Source organism: Coregonus clupeaformis, chromosome 15 (genome assembly GCF_020615455.1).
Source record: "Coregonus clupeaformis isolate EN_2021a chromosome 15, ASM2061545v1, whole genome shotgun sequence".
In the NCBI taxonomy this organism is placed as follows: domain Eukaryota; kingdom Metazoa; phylum Chordata; class Actinopteri; order Salmoniformes; family Salmonidae; genus Coregonus; species Coregonus clupeaformis.
The window spans coordinates 6,743,288-6,768,899 of record NC_059206.1 but is presented as its reverse complement, the minus strand read 5'-3'; the positions used below and the strand labels follow the sequence as shown (position 1 = coordinate 6,768,899).

At 41.9% G+C, this 25,612-nt stretch overlaps 1 protein-coding gene across 1 annotated transcript; it reads left to right on the top strand.

Annotated features, from left to right (window-relative positions):
- Nucleotides 1-782: 782 nt before the first annotated feature.
- gpr107 (G protein-coupled receptor 107) lies at nucleotides 783-21,921 on the top strand. Its single transcript, XM_041897560.2, has 18 exons — nucleotides 783-946; nucleotides 1,360-1,482; nucleotides 1,665-1,715; nucleotides 1,845-1,936; nucleotides 2,208-2,356; nucleotides 2,581-2,612; nucleotides 4,049-4,105; nucleotides 4,193-4,303; nucleotides 4,597-4,730; nucleotides 5,393-5,468; nucleotides 5,630-5,703; nucleotides 5,823-5,940; nucleotides 6,184-6,314; nucleotides 6,489-6,532; nucleotides 10,448-10,497; nucleotides 11,070-11,153; nucleotides 11,380-11,498; nucleotides 20,587-21,921. Exons 1-18 carry the CDS (start codon nucleotides 848-850, stop codon nucleotides 20,675-20,677), a joined length of 1,635 nt encoding a protein of 544 aa, XP_041753494.1. The 5' UTR covers nucleotides 783-847; the 3' UTR covers nucleotides 20,678-21,921.
- Nucleotides 21,922-25,612: the final 3,691 nt, after the last annotated feature.

Here is a 25,612-nt window from a genome sequence, read left to right as displayed (position 1 = left end):
TTCCTGTATTCCAGGCATTGCTATTTGGTGCTTGACTTGCTTTGCACACGGCCTGGAATGTAGCCAATGAAGGTGAAATTGTTTTTAACAGAACATGTCATTTGTTGTTAAACAGACGAGGAAAAGTATTGTATTTTTGGTACAAAAATACGAGGAACAAATAATTACCCAAAATGGGGATGTTGAAGTGTCAATGAGCAAGGCAGAGGCTAAAAGACTGATATATACAGAGATGGAAGGAGCAGTGGAATATAAATATTAAGGGAAGGCATTTATTTCAAGTACAGAGGAAAGTCGGGGAGGGGAGGACTGTAGGAAGGAACAGAAGAGAGGAGGCTATATTTACAAGATTAAGGGTGGGACACAGCCAGTTGAATAAGACACTAAGCGTGATAGGAAAGCATCCATCAGGAAAATGTGATTATTGTCAGGAAATAGAGACTGGAGCATGTATTGCTACAGTGGGCAGTATCAGAGGGAAAGAGAGGATGAGATTCAGTATGAGGGAGAAAGGGATACAGGAAATTAGTTTAAAGAGTAAATTGAGTAGAACGTCATTAGATATAGTATCACATATTTTGTCTTTTTTAAGAGAGACAGGGTTGGCAGGTAGGAGTTAGTTTATCCCTGTCTCTGGCCCACACTCCAGTACGGTGGTGGCGGTAATGCACCATAACGTTGGATGCCAACCGACGATAAAACCCACAGAAAAAGAAGACGAAGAAGAAGAATTACCCAAAACAAAAGATTATCTAAAACGTACGACGTAGCTGAATTTTTTTCTTAATGCGTCAGTACGTAGATCCTGCCGGAAGTGTGTTGCTTGCAATTATGATTTTTTAGAGAAATGGCGACCGACAAAATATATATGTTGACGGCTACTATTGTGTTATTTTTGTTATTTCTCAGAGAAAGCCATTGCAGGTTACATCACCTTATACTCAAGGTAGGTGTATTTGCCAGTTTCATATTGCCGCGTGCTGTCTCAAAAGCGAATAGGGTTTCATGTCAATCAGACCTAGCTGCTAGCTAGCGGTTCATCATAATAAATGTAGTGCCTAGTGTAGCTAATTTGCTGTGGATACGACATGACGTCCTAATACTTGCTCGTCTCTAATTGTATTGAACATGTTTATCCACTGAACGTTTGAGCTAACAAGCTACACTTGTTAGCTATGTTGCTTCTGCTTTAATAGCTGGCTAGCTGGCCACCTTGTACTGTGATAAAAAATGTTAGGCCACAATTATTGACTAAGTGTGTTGTGGCCAGCTCATCTCTTTAATACACTGACGCAACAACGTGAATGAAAAGTGACGTTGATCAAAATAAATGTGTATTTGTCACGTACATTCTTTCAGGATGACATTCGGCAGAAAGTCCACCTGAACACTTTTGGCTTCTACAAACATGGTTACATGATAGTGAATATGTCCAGTCTTACCCTTACTGGGGAGAATCTGGACAAGATTGACAGCTCCACGGTAAGATCCATTTCAATGTCAGTTCAATAACTTTCCTAGGAATTGTGATTGCATGAGAAGTCCCATTTAAGAAATCTCAACATTGGGAAATGATGTAGCCAGGTACATTTAGTCTTCTTATTTACTAAATGCATGGGTCTGACCAACGTCGATTTTGTAATCATTGCCTGTTTCTTATTCAGGTTGGATTCAGTCTGGATAGGACGAGCAGCAATGGCTTCTCCACGTATTTAGTGAGTATTCAATGTAGTCTAAGATGAGCTGTTTTGTTATTACTGAAGCTTTTCAACACGAACTAGACCTACACACAGGAGCTACTCCTACTAACAGTATGAGATCAGTAACGTTTGGTATGTGCACAGGATGATCAAGATCTGGACTACTGTGTCCTTAAGAAGTCTCCCAGCAGTGATGTCGCTGTGGCACTGCTGTTATTTGACTTCAAGAAAAATGAGTGAGTTTCTGTCTGACCGCTGGCAACCCCATGTGCCCTCTACAAAGAGTTACCATTGTTTACAAATAAAGGTTTTTTATTTAACCAGGCTAGTCAATTAAGAACAAATCATTTTTTACAATGACGGCCTGGTAAGAGTTATGGGCTCACTATGGGTGGAATCATATTGAGGAGTGTGGCTTTAAACAGCCTAACATTATTTTTTGAAGTTATTGCCAGCTGCATTTTATACCATAACTTTGGCTAAACATGTATTGTGTGTGTGACTCAGGGTGAAGATGAAAATGTCATCTGAGGAGAATGTGTTCCCTGACATCCTCCCTGGCCTCCGAGAGACGATAGGCGTTGAGACTGGAGCTGACCAACAGAAACCTGTAAAGGTGAAAGAGGACGCCAACCCTGTGGGAGACCATGGTGACGGTATGGTTCCTCATTAAAGTTCATACATTTATTTAGGGCTGAATAAATACTGACTTGAGATGAGGACATGTTGTAAACTTGCATTGATGGTAGATTTACACCAAAGTTCGAGATAGCTGAGGAATTCTGCATTTGAGCAGTGTAAGTAATGACCAATGGTTGAATATATTGTTTGTTTATCTGTTGTACTAAACTTGTTCTCAATGTTGTCCTTTGAATCCTAGGTGAGAGTAAATCCAAGCGGGATGTTGCAGAGGTAAGAATATTCCTCAACATATACTGAACTAAAATATAAAAGCGACGTGCAACAATTTCAAAGATTTTACTGAGTTACAGTTCATATGAGGAAATCAGTCAATTGAAATAAATTCATTAGGCCATAATCTATGGATTTCACGTGACTGGGAATACAGATATGCATCTGTTGGTCACAGATACCTTTTAAAAAATGGGCCTCACAATGGCCCTCAGGATTTAGTCACACTATTTTTGTGCATTCAAATTACCATTGATAAAAATCAATTGTGTTCGTTGTCTGTAGCTTATGCCTGCCCATACCATAACCCCACCGCCACCATTGGGCACTCTGTTCACAACGCCATACACATGGTCTGCGGATGTGAGGCCGGTTGGACGTACTGCCAAATTCTCTAAAACAACATTGGCTTATCTTAGAGAAATTAACATTACATTATTTGGCAACAGCTCTGGTGGACATTCCTGCAGTCAGCATGCCAATTGCATGCTACCTTAAAACCTGAGACATCTGTGGCATTGTGTTGTGTGACAAAACTGCACATTTTAGTGGCCTTTTATTGTCCCCAGCACAAGATGCACCTGTGTAATGATCATGCTGTTTAATCAGCTTCTTGATATGCCACACCTGTCAGGTGGATGGATTATCTTGGCAAAGGAGAAATGCTCACTAACAGGGATGAAACAAATTTGTGCATAATTTGAGAGAAATAAGCTTTTTGTGCGTATGGAACATTTCTGGGATAATCTATTTCAGCTCATGAAACATGGGACCAACACTTTCCATGTTGCATTTATATTTTTGTTCAGTATAGATACTATGTAACCCTTTGACCTCAAACAATGTACGAACATAAGTATCCGGATCTCAATCTTGCTCCCTCGTCCATTTACCCATGCCGACGGCAAAATGGTACATATTTTTCATTGGAGCCCTGGTGTCTGGCGGTTTTGTAAGCATATTACAAAGATCTTCTTAGGGTCACACTCCATTAAAATACGTGACTATGTTTCCTGGGTCATCCTTATACAACATTTATTTTGCACATTTAAATATAACTATTAATCAACAAAACAATGTTTTGTGAAAGCTTTTTGTGAAACAAGTTTATTTGCACAGTAATTCCAACATGCTTTATCTCTGGGTTGGACTGTCACTGTTTTTCCTCTGAAAACTGATTTAAGTGGTTTTGATTGATTTAGTGGGTTTGATTCACCAAGGGACCTGTTCTCTCTTATCTATGTCGGTCTGTCACCAAATGGAAATTATACAGGAAAACCAGTGGCTCCCAAGGGCTGCATTCCAGATAAAGGGTTTTACCCAGTTACTAATTTAGCCAAGGGTTTGTGAATGAGGACTTTTTAAGGATTGTGATCCAGCCATCATTTCATCAAAGCACGTCTTCTGATGTCACTCTCTTTTCTTGACATTCACAGAAAAAGGCTGAAGTGCCTTTTCCACTCCATAGAAACAAAGAAGTATTTTCCTTTCAGGTAAGAGTCGTTCACCAGGCTAATATAATTTATTTAGCCTGAGTTGGGCTACACAGGTCACATGGTTTTTCTACTCCCTGTGTGCAGTTTCACTTCAACGTCAGCACAGACGAGCAGCAAGGCCTGTACAACTTCTACTTCCACAACTGCTACAGCAAAGACACTCAAATGGTTAACCCCCTCCGCTTCAGCATGGAAGTGAGTTTCTTAGACCCTCTTCGTAGTTTTCTTTATTGCAAGTTGAAGTTTGTATCTGGTTTATCGGGTGTGATATTTCCTGATTAGTCAGAAGGACATCATCCTCTATTCGTACATCATTGAAATGGACCTAGCCCCATACCAATATCCACTTTTTCCTCATTTTCTATGTTGTCTAAATCACATCAGGAACATTATTTTATAATAAAATGAAACATTATTTTAGCCACACTTGGTCATCATTGTGTCTGAATGGTCAAATTTTGTATAACCAACATTTGGGATGCTTTCAGATCAGCATCGAGGAGAAGAACCCCAACAGCTTCCTGTCTGCTGGAGAGATCCCCCTGCCAAAGCTCTACATCATCATGTCTATGTTCTTCTTTTTCCTCGGAACACTGTGGTTGCACGTTCTCCGCACTCAGCGGTGAGTTGCCCAGGAGGGGGGGGGGTATTGCGGCACAGGAGATGTCCGCACTGTGTTGATAATTGCTGTGCCTTTCTTAAGACTTGAAGAAGACTGCGTGACTATTCTATTTGTCCTGATTCAGAGGGGTTGGGTTAAATGCGGAAGACACATTTCGGTTGAATGCATTGTCGTACAACTGACTAGGTATCCACCTTTCCCTTATCTTCACTAGTCTGATCAGTCAGCATGCCACACAGTGTGCCTCATGTAATGACCCTTTACCTCAGAGTGCTCTATGACTGCTCTATGAGCTCCTGAGAAAATGCTATTGAAATGTACTAACTGTAAGTCGCTCTGGATAAGAGTGTCTGCTAAATGACTCAAATGTAAATGATTAGCAGAGGTCTTGCCTCAGTCACGCCTGCATTGTTTTACAGTGACCAGTAGAGGGCACCATATAGCCAAACATTTACCTCCATACCAACGCAATATCATGGGATTACCCTACTCCTCAAAATGATTTACATTTACATCATTTAGCAGACGCTCTTATCCAAAGCGACTTACAAGGATAACTATTTCCCTAGTTGAGTTGAGATTCATTATTAATGTATTGGCATCAGCATAAACCTACCCAATGTTGTTATCCCCCCCCCCCCCTCTTGTTCTCTCTCTGGCAGTGCTGATGTCTATAAAATCCACTGGCTCATGACAGCTCTCCCCTTCACCAAGTCTCTCTCACTCATCTTCCACGCGGTGAGCACACGGACTACAATCCAAGCCTTGCTGTATTTAACTGCTAAAAAAAGTGGTGCTTCCAAGTTTTGAGGTTAAAAATTGAATCAAATTGAATATAGTTTAGTTTGTCCCCTTTTTTATATCAGCTTGAGTCATTGACTGTGACGTCTGTCTTCCAGATTGACTACTACTACATCTCTAACCAGGGCTTCCCCATAGAAGGATGGGCTGTGGTCTACTATATCACTCACCTGTAAGTCTCACCAGTAAAATGGCCTCCTCACTGTCTCCCCTTCTTCACCTGCACTGAAACGTATCAATGTCGTTAAGTCAGTTTGTATGAGCGAGCAATGCTTGTGTTTCTTTCTGCAGACTGAAGGGGGCACTCTTATTCATCACCATTGCCCTGATAGGGACCGGCTGGGCTTTTGTCAAGCACATCCTCTCGGATAAGGACAAGAAGATCTTCATGATCGTCATTCCACTACAGGTACAATACCATGCATGTAGAACCATCTAACTGTTGAAGCAAGATTACCGTTGTAGTTGATAACGTCTACAATGACAAGATGGGCTGATCCTAGATTTGTACCTAAAGGCAAGACTACCACGATGATGGGTAATATGTATATAGTGACAAGGGATAGGCTGATCTTAGAAATCTTTCGCCAAAAGCAACCTAGTGCGGACTGCAGTGGCACTGATGGGAGCACATTACCTTTGACCCCTCCAGGTGCTGGCAAACGTGGCGTACATAATCTTAGAGTCGACAGAGGAGGGCACCACGGAGTACGGCCTGTGGAAAGAGGTGCTCTTCCTAGTGGACCTGCTGTGCTGCGGTGCCATCCTCTTCCCTGTGGTCTGGTGAGTTCTGACTGAGGTTCTCTATGGGCAGTGTTTCCCCTAGGATTTGGTTTTCAAGGTGCCCCGCCCCAAAGTACCCAGAGACCAGCTGAAAGACAGATTATTTTAGATAATGGCCACTCTTCTCCAGTTTTCCACTTGGTCTGACGTTTTCCTTTTCTCACTTGTCCACAGGTCCATCAGACATTTACAAGAGGCGTCATCAACAGATGGGAAAGGTATGCTGCTTGTTCACTTAAAAAAACATAAATGTTTGTGTGCCAGTGCTTCTCTGCAGTTGGTCACCTTACCGTGACAGCATATTCAATAACAAGTGCAAGCAGGGAGTTATAACTTTTAATCTAATGGGACCTTTCCACTTAAAATCAACTCCATATCATCATGTCCATGGTCCTACTCCCAACCACAAAGTTTAAAACTGTGGTCTGGAATAGTTTTTCACCCCAGCTATTTTAGTCAGAACCTAAGCAACCTCTCATAAAAGTTTAAACAATTCCAAAGTCTTTTGGGAAAAAATAATAAAGTAGTTTGTGGAGTGAAATGGTGAATATTTTAAGGGCAAATCCTAATCTAGGTCATGGGCAGTGTTATTTTTGACTTTCTCCTAAAAGCTTAGTTTTATAGTGAGCGTTTTCTTCTGTCATAGCTGGATGCTCTCCAACTGACTAACTTATTCATTGCCCTCCCTTCACTGTTTGCGCTTCACCCTGCATTCCACATCATAGTTGGTCATAGTTCAGCTTTCTTTAAACCATTGACTCATCCCTCCCACACATTCAGACATTGAGGAGAGCTGGGACCCAAGGTGTTGGGTAATGTGGTCTAAGGCACTGCATCGCAGTGCTAGCTGTGCCACTAGAGATCCTGGTTCGTATCCAGGCTCTGTCGTAGCCGGCAGCGACCGGGAGACCCATAGGGCGGCGCACAATTGGCCCAGCGTCGTCCAGGGTAGGGGAGGGAATGGCTGGCAGGGATGTAGCTCAGTTGGTAGAGCATGGCGTTTGCAACGCCAGGGTTGTGGGTTCGATTCCCACGGGGGGCCAATAAAAATAAATAAAAAAGAATGTATGCACTCACTAACTGTAAGTCGCTCTGGATAAGAGCGTCTGCTAAATGACAAAAATGTAATGTGTAATGTAAATGTTGTCATGGGGGGGGGTTCATTTTGAGGTTTATAAGGGCTTTGGTCAGGGGCTGTGGTGAGGAATGAGAGAGCCTTTAAAGAGCAGCGTTGCATTCAAAACTATTTTTCCATGCCAGGGTTTACATCCTGATAGTTGCACAGTTCCACACTCTTTCGTCGGTAAGCCAATGTCTCGGTAGCTCATGTGGCTCAGTTGGTCGAGCATGGCGCTTGCAATGCCAGGGTTGTGGGTTCGATTCCCACGGGGGACCAGTACAAACATATGCCACTGCCAAGTCATATTGCCAAAGAACTTGCTATAGCTCATACAAATGAGAATACAATAACCAAGGCTCCAGGGATATTTATTTCATTCGAAAGAATGTGTCAGATGGATAAACAAAAAACATAAACGCAACATGCAACAATTTTACTGAGTTACAGTTCATATAAGGAAATCAGTCAATTGAAATCATTTCATTAGGCCCTAATCTATGGATTTCACATGACTGGGGAGCCAGGCCCAGCCAATCAGAATGAGTTTTTCCCCACAAAAGGGCTTTATTACAGACAGAAATACTCCTCAGTTTCATCAGCTGTGTGGGTGGCTGGTCTCAGATGATCCTGCAGGTGAAGAAGCCGCATGTGGAGGTCCTGGGCTGGCGTGGTTACACATGGTATGCGTTAGTGAGGCCGGTTGGACGTACTGCCAAATTCTGTAAAACGATGTTAGAGGCGGCTTATGGTAGCGGAATGAACATTCAATTCTCTGTCAACAGCTCTGGTGGACATTCCTGCAGTCAGCATGCCAATTGCACACTCCCACAAAACTTGAGACATCTGTGTGACAAAACTGCAAATTTTTATTGTCCCCAGCACAAGGTGCACCTGTGTAATGATCATGCTGTTTAATCAGCTTCTAGATATGCCACACCTGTCAGGTGGATGGATTATCTTGGCAAAGGAGAAATGCTCACTAACCGGGATGTAAACAAATTTGTGCACAGAATTTGAGCGAAATAAGCTTTTTGTGCGTATGGAACATTTATGGGATAATTTATTTCAGCTCATGAAACATGGGACCAACACTTTACATTTTTTGCGTTTTTATATATTTGTTCAGTATAATTATCAGGTAGAACAGAAAACCATCAGGCTCAGGAACTTGTAGGTAACGGTAGAATACCACTGCTCTGTTCTCCTCCCCTTCTTGTCCCATGCAGCAGTTTTTCTATTGACGTTTTCAGCCACCTCATTAATTCCCATTCTACTAATGCTCTCGCGATTTGATTAGACCAGGTGAGGAAAGGGAAAAGCACAGCTACCAGATCTGTTTCATTACCGAGATGTCAGGCCTTTTCACATGCAGTCAGGTTGGGCTCATCTCATCAGGGCACTGTAACAGACATCTTTTTTATGGCACTTGTCAATGAGCTGGTTCATGAGTGGGAGCTCAGAGAAGGTTCTGTTTGTGTGTGAATAGGGTCAAATGTCTAATTTTGGACACACTCCATTCCCCTGTTTTTGAATTGAACAGTAGGCAGGATGATATAGGACAATCCCCAAGATATTTGTTTGTACCATTTTGACTCTAAAGACGGAGTTCACCGGTTTAAAGGCGCAATCTTACCATGTATTCTTGGTGTTAGTGTTATAATTCCTAGTTGTTAAACAGATCAAATAGAAATTGATTGCTGTCTATCCAAAACTACATTGAATACAATTCGATGCGAGAAAACGTCAATTTTCAGACAACATTCATGAAGATTTAGGAATCGTGCCTTCAAGTGCTTTTTTTCTCTTTGAGTGACCTCCTATTAAACTGTAATTGATTGACCAGTTTCAATTCTACGTGGATGCTCCGTTAAGTCAATGAACAGCCCATAGAGATAATGGAGTAACCATTCCAAATGAATGATCCACTATTTGGGCTCCCGAGTGGCGCAGCGGTCTAAGGCACTGCATCTCAGTGCTTGAGGCGTCACTACAGACCCCCTGGTTCGATTCCAGGCTGTATCACAACCGGCCGTGATTGGGAGTCCCATAGGGCGGCGCACAATTTGGATCCATGCCGCTAATTGAGTTTCGTTTCGTCCTCAGTGCACCTGTATCAACTCCCTTAGCTCTTCACTTCTTAGTGTCAAAATGGTGTGCACGCGCGCACGTTTGTGTACAGTATGTATGGTACATATCATTTATTCATCAGAGCAGAAGTTATCACTCAGAGCCACATGGATGTCTGTATGTCAACCTCGCCTGCTAGAAAGCGTCTTTTATAAATCATTTAGGGTTGAATAACCTAGTGTAGCTTCAGAAGTCTGTCTTTATGGGTAGGTAACCGCTGTAGGCTGAGTAGATTACGGCACATAGTGTTAAAATTCCTCGATTCTACAGTAGGTTGTTACAGCACTTCCAGAATTGCTCACCTGGTTTCAAAGTGGCCTTTTTTTGTCCTAACTAGGTCACAGTAAGATCCACACTTGATACTTACTGTCCCCTTTTTGAAGGCCCACTTCTGTGGAAGAAGTTGTACGGTGTGAGAATGATAAATTACTGTACAAGTCGCCCTCCATTTCTTTCCCCTCGGGTCACATTTCTGTTGGAAGGGGTTCAGATTGCATCAAGGCACTTTGCAGCATTATTACATCCAACACTCAGTCTTCTCTGATGGGCCTTTTTAGCCTTCTACAGATTTTTATCGGGCCAAACGTCTTGGATCACATGCATTCGAATTGTCAGCAAAACTCCTCAAATTAGAACTACCCCTAACCTTTACCCGTCTGATTCATTCAATGTTCTGTTTTAGAGGTGTTTTAATAAAAAAAAAATCCATATACTCTACTTATAGAAAACCCTTTTCTTCATCTCCTGACTGCTCTAAAAGGTGACTCAAATGAGCCATGTTTATTTTTGGAGGGAAATGACAGATGTTGTTGAAAAGCTCTCCCGGGATTTGGTCTTTGCTATCTTACTAATGAATGTGCTTTTTTTTGCTCATGTCTTTTTGCAGCTGCCATCAACCTTGCCCAGTTGAAGCTCTTCAGGCACTACTATGTGATGGTAAGGTTCCTCTTTCATGCTCTTCTGACACACTCTGTCTCCTCACACACCACTCCAGCAATACACACTGCAGGCCACACAGCCACACGCACGCCTTTAAATGGAAACACACCAAGCATTGTGTCTACGTCTGTCTGTACGGGACTCCCTAAAAACACTCCACTTTCACAGCTCTCTCTTTGTATTCATTTAATCATGAATAGTCACGTGTGAAATCCCGCCATAAAGTTATTACAACAGTTGCGGTGTCTTTCTCTGTTGAAGGTCTGTTTTTTTTATTTGTCTGTCTTGTTGGTGTTTTAATTTTCCTCTCTTATTGTAATGTCCACTCTGCAGACCAAATGGGTTCTCGCTTTCTCCTCCATCTTGATCTGTTGTATCGATGTTCAGATTGTCAGCCAATGTCAATCTTCCTGATTATGTAAACGCATTTTGCTTTCTATGCTTCCCTATTTGCCTGTCTCCCTCTCGCTCTCTAAAAAGAGGGATGATCCAGTTACGTGTTTATATCTATGTTCAGCAAATTGTTGTTTATCGGTTATCTAATGTCTGTATTTCTCTCTCTCCTTCAGATTGTATGCTATATTTATTTCACCCGTATAATCGCCATTCTCATCAAGTTCATTGTTCCCTTTCAGTGGAAGTGGCTGTACCAGGTGGGTGTTCACCTATGTTTTTTTTAACGGTAAAATAATAATATATATAGATACAGTAGTCCAAGTTAAATACTTTAACAGTATGTTAATCCTTAGTAAAACCAGTTTGATTGAAAAATCATTTTTTATCCATTTATTTTATTTACATTTAGCTGTTACAATGTACTGACACACTTTTTATTTCTACCCATGTCTCTTTCTCGCTCTCTCTCCTCCTTGTCTTCAGCTATTGGATGAGCTGGCCACGCTGGCGTTCTTCTTCCTGACGGGCCATAAGTTCCGCCCGGCCTCCTACAACCCCTACCTGCTGCTCTCTGTGGAGGATGACGTGGAGATGGAGGAAGTGTGAGTCTGACCAGCAGCAAATCATTATCAAGCACAAATCAGCATAATCTTGGCACGTAAAGTCAGAAGTAATAGTCAGAGCTCAGACAATGTGACCGACCGCCTCAATTTGGTCTAACGCTAGCTAGCTAACAGTACGCTTTAATTTGCAATGAAAACGACTTTCTGACAAAATTAGAAACGTATAATATCTTACCCGTATACATGGATGAACGCTTCTCCCTCTGTCACGGATGCCATGGTTGCCCTTAGTTTGAAGATGTAATCTAGACAGGTGGTTTATACAACAGCCTTTTGTGTTCTCTTTTCGACTCCCTCTGCATATCTGCAATCAAATGCCTGAATTTTCTCCATCTCCTTAGCTATCATACTCTGCTTCCACCGGGCATTCCGATGATTTCAAAACTCGGTCCTCCAGAAAGTGGAGAGCCTTAGCAACACTTGTGCAGTTTTTCGTGATATCTTTCAAAAAAGCTGCTTTAGAAAGGATTACCTACACATACTAAGCAGCTCATGTTATAGACAGAAGCGAGCTACATGGCAGACCAATCCGAACTCATCTCTCGGCATGTCCAGCCCATCCATTATCTGAGCCAATCATGGCTAGCGGGAAGGTCCTGTCTTTTTCCGTGGCATACAAGTTTGTTTTAAAGGCACATGAAAGTTCACATGTTCCAGAGGGCATTTCTGCCAAAAAACGCATTTTGTTAAAATAAAACAAATTGCGTTCAAATGCCTCTCCTGTGAAGTAGTGACTCGCGACATATGCCTAGTTTCCTGAAACGAGTCACAAATGGCTGGCTTTTGTCTCGAATTCGTCGCTAAATTGTACCGTTTTTCACACTGCTGAGCCGAATTGACTGTCAAGCTGTACAGGTCTGGCCTGGTTATGCATCTACCATAGGGGTTGTAATCGTGCTGGAAAGGATAATGTAAACGAAAAAACATCAGAGCCAGTACGGTTTGGGTTGGCATGATGGTGTTAAAACAGAACCCTCACTTACTGTAAACCAGGCACCTCTCTTTGTTCTACTTCCTCTATCCTTACTCGCCATTGTGGCCCACATGAAAAGCGGTGTCGGTTTTATCGCCTCCACCTGTTGAGCTTAAGTGTCAACCCTCCCAATATGGTCTGGTCTGAGAGCTGTGTGGCTTCTCCCTGCCAGCCTAGGTGCCACCTGCAACGCTGAGAGTTCTACCAAGGCCACTGTGGCATCCGATGGGAGAGCAACCCAATTAAAGTGGAACTGACAGCATTTTAGCAACATGAAATCTTATTAAAATCTGTTCATATACACCCCCAGGAAGAATTACATTTTATTTTATTTTTTACATTTTCTGACAAGCGAGAACATAGATATGGTCATTTTTCACGTTTTCATCAATTCATAGAATGTTTGGGAATTACATATAGTAATCATTTGTGAAAATTCTATAGCAATATAGAGGGAAAGCGGTTGTGCGTTTGGACAATTAATAGACACTGCAGTAAATAAAACAGAATAAAAACTTCTGTCGTGTCCAGGAACGGAGTCTACACAGACCGGTGTGCCGTAGCCAATCAAAGCTACAGTAGGGCTATATGCAATTAAGCCATTTGCCACACAGGCCTGCCATCATTCACTTTGAACTGGACTGTGTGCTTACAGGCAGTAGCAACAGCACGACTTTAGATCATCAGAATGCATTCGCCACAAAATACACCAGAATGGATTTCTGCAAATATGTAAATACCTAGGGAGTCTTACATTTGGGAACTTCACAGTCCTATTGATCAAACAACCATGAAAAGGTAGGCTAGTTGCCTATTCACAACAAGATCAACAACTAATGCTAGTCAGAGTGAGATGAGCTAAAATCTAATGAGAGAACATTAGAAAAGCCTTTTCAGCTAGTTGGCGGTCAAAATGGCACTGATAAACGATGGGGAATAGTAGTCTGCTCGTCCTTCTGCAGCTTGCCTGCCAATGCATGCTTGTCCCAACCCATGTTTTGACAACTGAATGCGAACTTCCCTGCCCGCCCATTTAATCGATGCCAAATACATTTGATTGACAACTAAGAGATATGCTAACTGTGGATAAGTCGTTCAAGTTCAGCATAGCAAGCTAGCTAGCAAAGCGATTAACATTTATTGCTAGCTAACCAAATGACACCTGCAGCTTCTCTAGCTGTAGCCAATGAAAAACGATATGAGAGGGAAAAGTTGGTCACTCACCCTCCTCCAATGACATGACATCTTCCCAGCAGCTAGCTAGCTAACGTTAGGCTCTGTGTTTTTAGCTTGCGAAATAAATAGCTAGCTACATAAATAGATAAGCTAGCCCAGGGGTGTCAAACTCAATCAGCGCACAGACCATATTTTAAAAAACACAACGAATTTGCGGACCAGACATAGCCTATTTGTTTTTACAACAAAACGTGCAACTGCGATCCAAACTGGTCATAGTTTTATTTGTAAAAATATGGCCCTTTATAATGTCCACTTATGAACATATTAAAACAAAAGAGAAATAATATTTGTCCAGCCTTTGCTGATATGCTTGCAAATGTGCATAATATGCTGTGACCATAATCAAAAAGTATTTAATAACTCCCAAGTAACACAAAGGTAACTATCATTTAAACTTAAAACATGTTTTTCATTTTTTTGCACTGCGTGGATCATCAGTGTGGTTGAATTCAGCATTGCTCTATGGTACACTCAAAATGTAGCTATTGTAGTTGAAATTGTCAAGCTTTAAAAACCAAAGCCAGTCTGCAACATGTTAGTAGCCTAGCTAGGGCTGTGGTATGTGTCTGTACACTTTCCCTCTGCTGCACGCTGGAAACGGGACACACGAAATCAGCGCAATTGAAGTTGAATTCACCGACAAGAGCACATCAGGCTGTCATTTCATAAAGTAGATGACTCAACTGTTGACTCATTTATACTCGCTTGTGTTTGACACGTGCACTAGCCTATTAGCCATGTTATGACTGACTTGTGATCATTGCCCCTGCTAGTTTGAGTGTATTGACATTCCCAGCCTTAGTTAGTCATCCGATTTTGTTCAGAATATTGAGTCATTGAAACTGAAACGGTGCATCCCGAATGGGTTGTGGCAGCAAACAATGTACAAGGCCAGCTGTGGTTTACAACCTGATAGCAATATTTTTGGGACTACCAAGAAATGTATTGGTGAATTATATTAATCATGCATTGAACTGCATCCATCTATTCTGCCAACAGTGCCTTAATGTATGTCAAAACCTCTTATGAAGTTGGTTTTGAAGCATAAACTGGGTATTTTATATTTTTTACTTATATTATGATTGTCTGTTTGTTTCATATCTGCAAAGTAGTTAAAACGCTGTCAGTTCATGGCTATTTGGGTCACCACCTGCTCCAGCCTACATGCAGGAAACCAGCAGACCTGCTTCCATTCACCTTGTCTACCGTTTTCTTATTTTAGACAGGTTTTTTTTACCTCAATCTGTTTTTAGTGTCAGTATGTCGACGTCCCTGAGATACTTAACCAATGTCCTCTCGCCCTCCTCCCAAGCTGTCTTCCTCCCCTCCAGCTCTCTCATCCCTCCATCCAGGTCACAATGCCGCACTCGTCCTCTTCTCTCCTTCCTCCCCTCCAGCTCTCTCATCCCTCCATCCAGGTCACAATGCCGCACTCGTCCTCTTCTCTCCTTCCACCTCTCTCCAGGCTCTTCAACCTTATTCTCTTTTTTTTTTGTTCTTTATTTCCCAAGTATAGCTGGTGGCACCATGTGTCCTTGTTCCCTGTTCTCTCTCTACCTCACTCTGTGTAGACTGTTGTATCTCACCCAAAGGGGCCAAATAGGATTTTGGAAAAACTTCCCAGAACCAACTGTGTTTATTAATTATATACACTGAAATAAAATAAACGCAACATGCAGCAATTTCAATGGTTTTACTGAGTTACAGTTCATATAAGGAAATCAGTCAATTGAAATAAATAAATTAGGCCCTAATCTATGGATTTCACTTGCAATACAGATATGCGTCTGTTGGTCACAGATACCTTAAATTAAAAAAGTAGGGGCATGGATAAAAAAAACAGTCAGTATCTGGTGTGACCACCATTTGCCTCATGCAGCGTGACACATTTCCTTCGCGTACAGTTGATCAGGCTGTTTATTGTGGCTTGTGGAATGTTGTCCCACTCCTCTTCAATGGCTGTGCGAAGTTGCTGGATATTGGCGGGAACTGGAACACGCTGTCGATCCAGAGCATCCCAAACATGCTCAATGGGTGTTGACATGACTGGTGAGTATGCAACTGGGACATTTTCAGCTTCCAGGAATTGTGTACAGATCCTTACGACATGGTGCCGTGCATTATCATGCTGAAACATGAGGTGATGGTGGCGGATGAATGGCACGACAATGGGCCTCAGGATCTCGTCACGGTATCTCTGTGCATTCAAATTTCCATTAATGAAATGCAATTGTGTTCGTTGTCCATAGCTTATGCCTGCCCATACCGTAACCCCACCGCCACCATGGGGCACTCTGTTCGCAACGTTGACATCAGCAAACCGCTCACCCACACAACGCCACACACGCTGTCTGCCATCTGCCCGGTAAAGTTGAAACCGGGATTCATCCATGAATAGCACACTTCTCCAGCATGCCAGTTGCCATCAAAGGTGAGCATTTTCCCACTGAAGTCGGTGACGACGCCGAACTGCAGTCAGGTCGAGACTCTGGTGAGGACGACGAGCACGCAGCTGAGTTTCCCTGAGACTGTTATGACAGTTGGTGCAGAAATTCTTCGGTTGTGCAAACCCACAGTTTCATCAGCTGTCCGGGTGGTGGTCTAAGACGATACCGCAGGTAAAGAAGCTGGATGTGGATGTCCTGGGCTGGCGTGATCCCAGGGGCTGGCATGGTTACACGTGGTCTGCGGTAATGAGGCTGGTTGGACGTACTGACAAATTCTCTAAAACGACGTTGGAGGCAGCTTATGGTAGCGGAATGAACATTAAAATGATCTGGCAACAGCTCTGGTGGACATTCCTACAGTCAGCATGCCAATTGCACGCTCCCTCAACTTGAGACATCTGTGGCATTGTGTTGTGTGGCAAAACTGCACATTTTAGAGTGACCTTTTATTGTCCACAGCACAAGGTGCACCTGTGTAATGATAATGCTGTTTAATCAGCTACTTGATATGCCACACTTGTCAGGTGGATGGATTATCTTGGCAAAGGAGAAATGCAGAGAAATGCCTGTACACACAACATTAGGTCTCCTAGGAGCAGGGTTGTTCATTCTTGATTTATAATAATCTTGGTAACCCAGAACTAAAATCTTGCGTAACTTGGTCAGATGCTCTATTTAATTTAGGAGTGTTAATAAATACACTAACCACCTCCTTAAACGGAAACTGCAAATTTCAGGCAAGTCTATGGACCCAATGTCCCCTCCCCTTTTACGAAATTCGAAAGATGAGAGCACCTGCGAAAATCGTGATTTGTCCAAATGATTCACAACAACAACAAAATCTGCATACTAGACCAAAGTTCTTCGTTAGTCGTCGCATCCCACAGTCTGTTGACAGACGCTACTACCATGTTTAGTTGGTCTGTACATGAGAGATTAGGGCCTGAATGCCAGGAGTTGGCCTATAGCAAGCAAGACCAAGCAGGACTCCTACTGCAATGGAGCACGATGAAGGTTCAACTCTATGGGGCGAGGAGCAGGAGTGCCAGGTGCAGCTGGTAAACTGGGTCTAGGCTGCGCCGTCCTCCCTCTCCCCCTCCTGTCCGGCTTCTAGCGTCCTGCTCTCCTCCCGCCTGCCTGGATGCCCAGAACTGGGTCACTCGCCTGGGGAGCTGGCACCAGACCCACAGACCAGGAGCTGAAGGGAGAGTGGACACACACACAAGCGTACACACACAAGCTTACAGTAATGACTGTAAACTCACTCGGGTGTATAATACAAACACTCACATGTGTACTTGTACAGAAAAAAACACAAATTCAATGCATGTTGTCATGCAAAAACGTCTTAAAATACATACAGTACAGTAGTGTACAAACACAAACATTTTCTACACACTTCTTTCCCCCTGTTGATTCCTGACCGGGGGGAGGGGGCGGCGGTGCTTCAGTGGATGTTCTGAAAAGTAGTGTGGTGTATATAGTTGACTCAGCTGCCGGGTTTACGAGGATGTCTTCTCTTCCAAGCGGTTATTGAACATAATGAGGAGGTGGTTGCTTTTGAAATGTCTCTCTTGGCCTTGCGTTATTGATTATTCCAGCCACAACAACTCTTACCCTCTACGGGATCAGTGTCCCGTATACGGGTCGGTTGAGCAAACGTGCGCTAATGTGATTAGCATGACTGTTTGTAAGTAACAGCAAACTTTCCAGGACATATACATGTCTTATATGGGCAGAAAGCTTAAATTCATGTTAATCTAACTGCACTGTCCAATTTACAGTGAAAAAAGACCATGCTATTGTTTGAGGAGAGTGCACAACAACAAAAAACTTAGCACGGCAACTGGTTTGATACATTCACCTCTGAAGGTAAATAATGTACTTACATTCAGTAATTTTGCTCTGATTTGTCATCCTAAGGGTCCCAGAGATAAAATGTAGCATCGTTTTGTTATATTCAAATGTAGGAACTGGGTTCTACAGTTTGAACCCCTGCTGTCTCTGGCTCCACACCCACCCCGCCCGGCCATCTAGATGTGTGAAAGTTAGTGTATAAGCTAATGATCCATCATGTATGACATTCCTGGGAGTGTGTAAACTTACATTTTGTATTACTATATCATTTTTGTATGTTCTCTATAGTAATGTACTTGAAAATGTATCAATTGACCAAATCGGCAGATTTGGGCTGACTTGATACAAAATAGTCCAGTATTGCAATGCTTCACTGGATCAATCTGAAACTTTGCGCGCACACTGCCATCTAGTGGCCAAAATCTAAATTGCGCCTAAACTGCAATATTATATTGTGGCCTTTCTCTTGCATTTCAAAGGTGATGGAACAAAAATAAATAGAAAGCGCATGTTTTTTTGTTTGTATTATCTTTTACCAGATCTAATGTTATATTCTCCTACATTAATTTCACATTTCCACAAACTTCAGTGTTTCCTTTCAAATGGTATCAAGAATATGCATATCCTTGCTTCAGGTCCTGAGCTACGATCTTTAAGTGGTGAACTCACATTCAATACATCAAGCCAGTCCCAGTACACAACATGTTTACTGAGGCAAGTCAAGTAAATAGGGCTGCTACTTTATGGCTTTGGCATTCTCAAAAGAGGACTCTTTTAAAAAAAAATACATTTCTATAATAAAACATATTCATGAAATGGAGGCCGGTATTCATAAAGCCTCTCAGAGTAGGAGTGCTGATATAGGATCAGGTCCCCCCTGTCCATTCATCATAATATACAAGGCAAAACTGATCCTAGATCAACACTCCTACTCTGAGAGGCTTTATGAATATGGGCCCAGGTAATGTGCCTTGATTCTCTGTCTGGAGCTCAGGAACTTCCTTACAACTGTTTATGTTATATGTATGACCTAGTCTGTAACCCTTTTTTATTGACTCACCGAAGTGCATTCAACTAAGATAGGAGAAACAACCAAAGTGTGTGATCAGAGTAAAATACACAATGTTGCCATGGGTGATGCCTAACTGTGGGAACTCATGTGGTGTCCCTCAAGGCTCTATTTTAAGCCACATTCTATAACTAATTTACATGCTCTCTCTTGTCCTCCTGATCCAAAATAATGGTGTTCACTTCTACTGCTAGACTGACACATTGATACATTCTACTGCTAGACTGACGACACACAGATCTACATCAAAACAGACCTGGACACCCTCACTAACTTTAAGCATCAGTTGTCAGAGCATCTTACCGATCACTGCACCTGTACACAGCCCATCTGTAATTAGCCCACCCAACTACCTCATCCCCATATTGTTATTTATTTTGCTCATTTGCACCCCAGTATCTCTATTTGCACATCATCTTCTGCACATCTATCACTCCAGTGTTAATACTAAATTGTAATTATTTTGCACTATGGCCTATTTATTGCCTTACTTCCAATACTGGGTAAGAGCGTTGTGCCAGTAACCGAAAGGTCGCTGGTTCTAATCCCCGAGCCGACTAGGTGAAAAATCTGTCGATGTGCCCTTAAGCAAGGCGCTTAACCCTAATTGCTCCTGTAAGTCGCTCTGGATAAGAGCGTCTGCTAAATGACTAAAATGTAATGTAAATGTAATAACTTTTTGTACACACTATATAGATTTTCTATTGCGTTATTGACTGTACGTTTTTTGTTTACCCCATATGTAACTCTGTGTTGTTGTTTTTATCGCACTGCTTTGCTTTATCTTGGCCAGGTCGCAGTTGTAAATGAGAACTTGTTCTCAACTGGCTTACCTGGTTAAATAAAGGTTAAATAAATAATATGTACATCAACAGTCTCAACACTGGATGTACAATCTGTATTTATACTGTACCTGTCTATACTATTTAAATACATACAGTAAGTGTTAGGGAACTTTTAAAGTGGGACCACATACAGTATGAATTAAACATGGTCTGTATGTTTGTGGAGCAGCCTGAGGGGGGCTTTCAAAGAAAGTGGAACATTTTGAATATTTCAAAAACTCCTTCGGGTTCTTTAGATGGTACTCCCATTTTGTGTGCTTGAGGCAGGTACTTGGTAAAACTCTACCTAGAGGCAAGCCTTGAGTTCAACTAACTTATTAAATGTAAATTGTATGCAATATGCAGGCATTTCTTATACTGGTTGGGTGACTAGGGATGGTTAATAAACCTAGTTAATTGGATAGTACATGGTCTGGGGCCAGTTTATCATAGTATTTAATTCAAATCCAATGGTCCTTTCCCCTGAGCATCAGTCAATCATCTAAGAGGGACTATCCAAATGAAGTTAAACCAATGTTAAAGATGCTTGTTCCATCTTTACTGAATGTTGGGATGTGGTGGAAATTTCAGGGTTTACATTTATTTATAAAAACTATTCTTGGGACTAAATCCTATGCCTTCTCTGCTGCCTCCTCAGAATAACGACCTCGACGGCGATGGGGGACGGAGTGAAGAAAGTGAAGAGGAGTGCAAATGGACCGGCGGAAGAGAGGGAGAGCATGGCCTGATGGGAGATGTAGTACCCCAGCTCAGCCAAATACAGCGTCTCTGGACTATGTGGCTACAAGTGTGGCGACGGACACTCATTGCCCAGACTTGAATTCTTAACCCACTTCACTTGAGTTTGGGTAGCAGCCCAATATTAACAGGGGATCCCCAACTATGGTTTAACAATGGTGGTTATAACTCTATCTATGTGTATGTTAATGTATATCAATGAAATTACCCTCTGAATCGGAATTCCCTTTGATGTTACAGTGAAGCAAATGTGGGGACTCCAAGTAACAATTCCTTGTCTGTTTTAATTGATACACTGAGGCTGCTGTGCTTGGTAATGATTTCTTTGTATGTTTTTATTTATTTTCTAATGTACATGCAGCATGAGATCTCCTGTGACTCGCCATCTGCCACACACTCACAACCAGATACATTCTGATGAGACAATGTCAAAAGACAGTGGTAAAGTACAGAAACACTGTTTATTTATTTATCCCTTCTTGCAAACCATAAAGTGGAAGAAAACCTAAGTTATGTTTTTAACGAAATATAGCAACTCGCATAAACTGACTGATCTCTTTTCTATTCACCTACTAAGTTATTATTTGTGTTGTGCATCAGAGTACTGCTGTTTGCGCTATTCTTCCTTAATTTGTGGTGCTTCATCTGCAGTGGAGTGGTACTGTGACTTATGTTTGTGAGATGCTTACAGGTGCCCATTTGGGTCAAGGTTCCCTGCCTCATGTGAGTCTAGCTTGTGGATTGCAATTAGTTTTGTCAGCAATAGTCATTTTCAGGGAAAAATCCATTGGCCGGTCAAGTTTTATTTTTGGTAGCAATGAAACTTGCCTAACTGCTTTGAGAAACTGAAAGGCCATATAGACTATACAATATCTTGATGTACTTTTACTTCTCCATATACCGTATGGTCAGAGGTGACCGATAAATTAATGTATTTAAAGTCAGTATGGCCAAAGCGGAAGACCAGATCTTCAGTGACAGAGAGGGTATACTGACCGATGATTGCATTATTTGTCGATCAAGATGTTGGTATAATGTCTATATTTTGTTCATATAACAGTAATGCAAAACACATTGGCCTCCAGACCAGAAAGCAATGGGAGATAGACAATTATGTTTGCTGATGTTTGATGTTGCACATAAGCTGTGTTTGTTTAAAGACTCCATATATCGTTAAATTACAAAAGGAGTAAATTCTTTATCCTCTGTTCATAAAGGCCTTTTTGACCCTCAATTGACGTCTTTTGTTTTTAAAGCTGTCTTATTAATTGGCACTAAATGCTATGCATCACATTTTCAGAGCATTTTGATGGGGACATGTTTAAAAGGGGGGCTGGAAGAGAGGCATGTAACAAAAGCCCTCACCCATCCTTTCTTGTTTGTTCTGGAACAGTTTTTTTCTTTCTGGCGGCGTTTGAGGGAGACCGATGGATGCTTTCAATAATACATTGACAGGCTTGAGATGTGTGGGAGGTTGGTTAGTCTGACAGCGCAATTCTGCTCTCTCACCATGTACTATAGTATAGGAGGTTGTTGAGGGGAGAACAGCTCATAATAATGGCCGGAATGGAGCAAATGGAATGGCATCAAACACCTGGAAACCATGTGTTTGATGTATTTAATACCATTCCACTGATTCCACTCCAGTCATTACCACGAGTCCGTTCTCCCCAATTAAGGTGCCACCAACAACCTGTGGAACTGTACTGTGTGTGCTACTGAAAGCAGTTTTACAGATTTGTTAGAACAGTAAAAACATGAATACATTGATAAAATGACAGACAACGGACCTATAGACCTACCAAACACACTTTTATTGCAAATTAGATAACAATTGAAAAGTGTTGTGGTTATTGCCAGTAGTCTAATCTTGTAAACGTCTGCCAAAAGGACTTCATTGCGAATAGGCTTTTTTGTAAAAATTATTTATCTCAATTAGCTTTGAATAAAAGCATCTTGGTTTAACATGAGCCCTACACATTGCGGATACTGTAGTAGCCTAATATCAAGAAAAATATAAGCATAGATTATGTTTGAACTTATTCAAATGCCTGTATTTCGGTATTGCTTTTCGAATGAGTTGAGAATGAGAGAACGGTTCACGTGACCCTTGCATGGCGTTGAAAGAGGAGATTCCCGAAAAACACGCCACTTCGATACAGCTACGACTGGAAGTGAATTTTTCGTAGCAGGTTAGGAGAAGGGTTAGCGAAAATGTTCTCCTAACCTGCTACCAAAAGTCACTTCCGGTCATACAGTGGCTTGCGAAAGTATTCACCCCCTTGGCATTTTTCCTATTTTGTTGCCTTACAACCTGGAATTAAAATATATTTTTTGGGGGGGGGTTTGTATCATTTGATTTACACAACATGCCTACCACTTTGAAGATACAAAATATTTTTTATTGTGAAACAAACAAGAAATCAGACAAAAAAACAGAAAACTTGAGCGTGCATAACTATTCACCCCCCCAAAGCCAATACTTTGTAGAGCCACCTTTTGCAGCAATTACAGCTGCAAGTCTCTTGGGGTATGTCTCTATAAGCTTGGTACATCTAGCCACTGGAATTTTTTCCCATTCTTCAAGGCAAAACAACTCCAGCTCCTTCAAGTTGGATGGGTTCTGCTGGTGTACAGCAATCTTTAAGTCATACCACAGATTCTCAATTGGATTGAGGTCTGGGCTTTGACTAGGCCATTCCAAGACATTTAAATGTTTCCCCTTAAACCACCCAAGTGTTGCTTTAGCAGTATGCTTAGGGTTATTGTCCTGCTGGAAGGTGAACCTCCGTCCAAGTCTCAAATCTCTGGAAGACGGAAACAGGTTTCCCTCAAGAATTTCCCTGTATTTAGCCCCATCCATCATTCCTTCAATTCTGACCAGTATCCCAGTCCCTGCCGATGAAAAACATCCCCACAGCATGATGCTACCACCACCATGCTTCACTGTGGGGATGGTGTTCTCAGGGTGATGAGAGGTGTTGGGTTTGCGCCAGACATGGCGTTTTCCTGGATGGCCAAAAACTTCAATTTTAGTCTCATCTGACCAGAGTCTCCCACATGCCTTTTGGTGAACACCAAACGTGTTTGCTTATTTTTTTCTTTGAGCAATGGCTTTTTTCTTTCCACTCTTCCGTAAAGCCCAGCTCTGTGGAGTGTACGGCTTAAAGTGGTCCTATGGACAGATACTCCAATCTCCGCTGTGGAGCTTTGCAGCTCCTTCAGGGTTATCTTTGGTCTCTGTTGCCTCTCTGATTAATGCCCTCCTTGCCTGGTCTGTGAGTGTTGGTGGGCGGCCCTCTCTTGGCAGGTTTGTTGTGGTGCCATATTCTTTCCATTTTTTAAATAATGGATTTAATGGTTCTCCGTGGGATGTTCAAAGTTTCTGATATTTTTTTATAACCCAACTCATTTTTTTCTAAACAAGTTATTTTTTTCATTTCACTTCACCAATTTGGACTATTTTGTGTATGTCCATTACATGAAATCCAAATAAAAATCCATTTAAATTACAGGTTGTAATGCAAGAAAATAGGAAAAACGCCAAGGGGGATGAATACTTTTGCAAGGCACTGTAGCTGTATAGAAGTGGGGAGAGACTATAAGGACACAGATGACGTTTAAACCAACTAGCCAAAACCTAAAACTGACCTAACCTTAACCAAACCCTTAACTCTGACCCTAACCTAATTTTAATACATTCTGAAATGAAATATCAGGCATGTCCTTATAGCTTTTTCCATAGAAGAACCATGCTTTTAGGGAGTCCCATTGAAGGGGTCGAAGGTGCACGTGTGATGTCAGACTAGGAGACACACTCTTTTCACGCCACTTCGATACAATGTGATTTTCGTAGCAGGTTAAGAGAGCAGTCTCCTAACCTGCTATGTTAATTATCTTAGCCTGCTGCGTACATTTCTCCTAACCTGCTACGAAAAAGTCACTTCATTACCTGTGTTTCCCGTCAGACTAGATGAGCTCGAGAGCAGTTCAGTCAGTTGGCGACTTGGCAGAAGTGGACAGAGAGGGACAAGAGTCAGGACTGACAGGACAGGTGGCGTTGATTTCGTGCAGAAGGGATGAATGAATAGGCCTACCCACATTATCTGCTTCAAAGGCGAAGAGGGAAGTCCATACCACATTTTTCGACTGTCCAAAGCCTAAAATGTTCCTCCTTTTTCAAATTCATGAAGAGGTGAGCCTGGTGAGGTGAACAGCAGGTGAAGTAAACATTTGACAACAACAACAACATGCTTTTTGAAAATGCCACTTCTTGGCGTGGTCTATAGGCTAGGCCTACAGACTAGAGCACCGTCTAGTCTAGCACGAAGATCATTTTAAAATTACAATGTTATTTCAATTTCATTCTTATATTAGGCCTATAATGAATGGATTGGAACTTCAATATTGCTCCAATCTCACTATGCAGTCCAATGTACTAGTTTTGACCACCTTGACCGACATGCAGCCTACATTCTCTTGTAGGTCTATTTTGGTTAAATTACATTTTTATCCCAGAATTGTACTCATATTTAGTATAGGGCCCTCTAGAGGCCTCTGATAGACAGCTCATGATTTTCATTTCATCTCTTGAATTAACTGAATTAAAATGCATTCCCAAACATATTCAAGTACTTGCCTCTTGCGTTGGGCTTGTTACGAACCCCGTGGCTTTAAAAGTCTAGGGTGGATGGAAAAGAGACCCGTAACATTTACCCTCTTGCTCATCTATTTCAAGATGTCTATTCTAGGATTACCCTACTTTGCTCTTCTCTCTTTCTGTTCAAAGTGTTTGTCCTCATCTTCTTAAGGCACACTAATTGTGTGGTAGGCAGCTTAACCAGCTCAGACCACAGCAGAGTAGGGTCAGTTGTCAGCTGTGCCTCTCTCCTGGCCAGGCTGGATTAAAGGGTAGGTAGCATAAT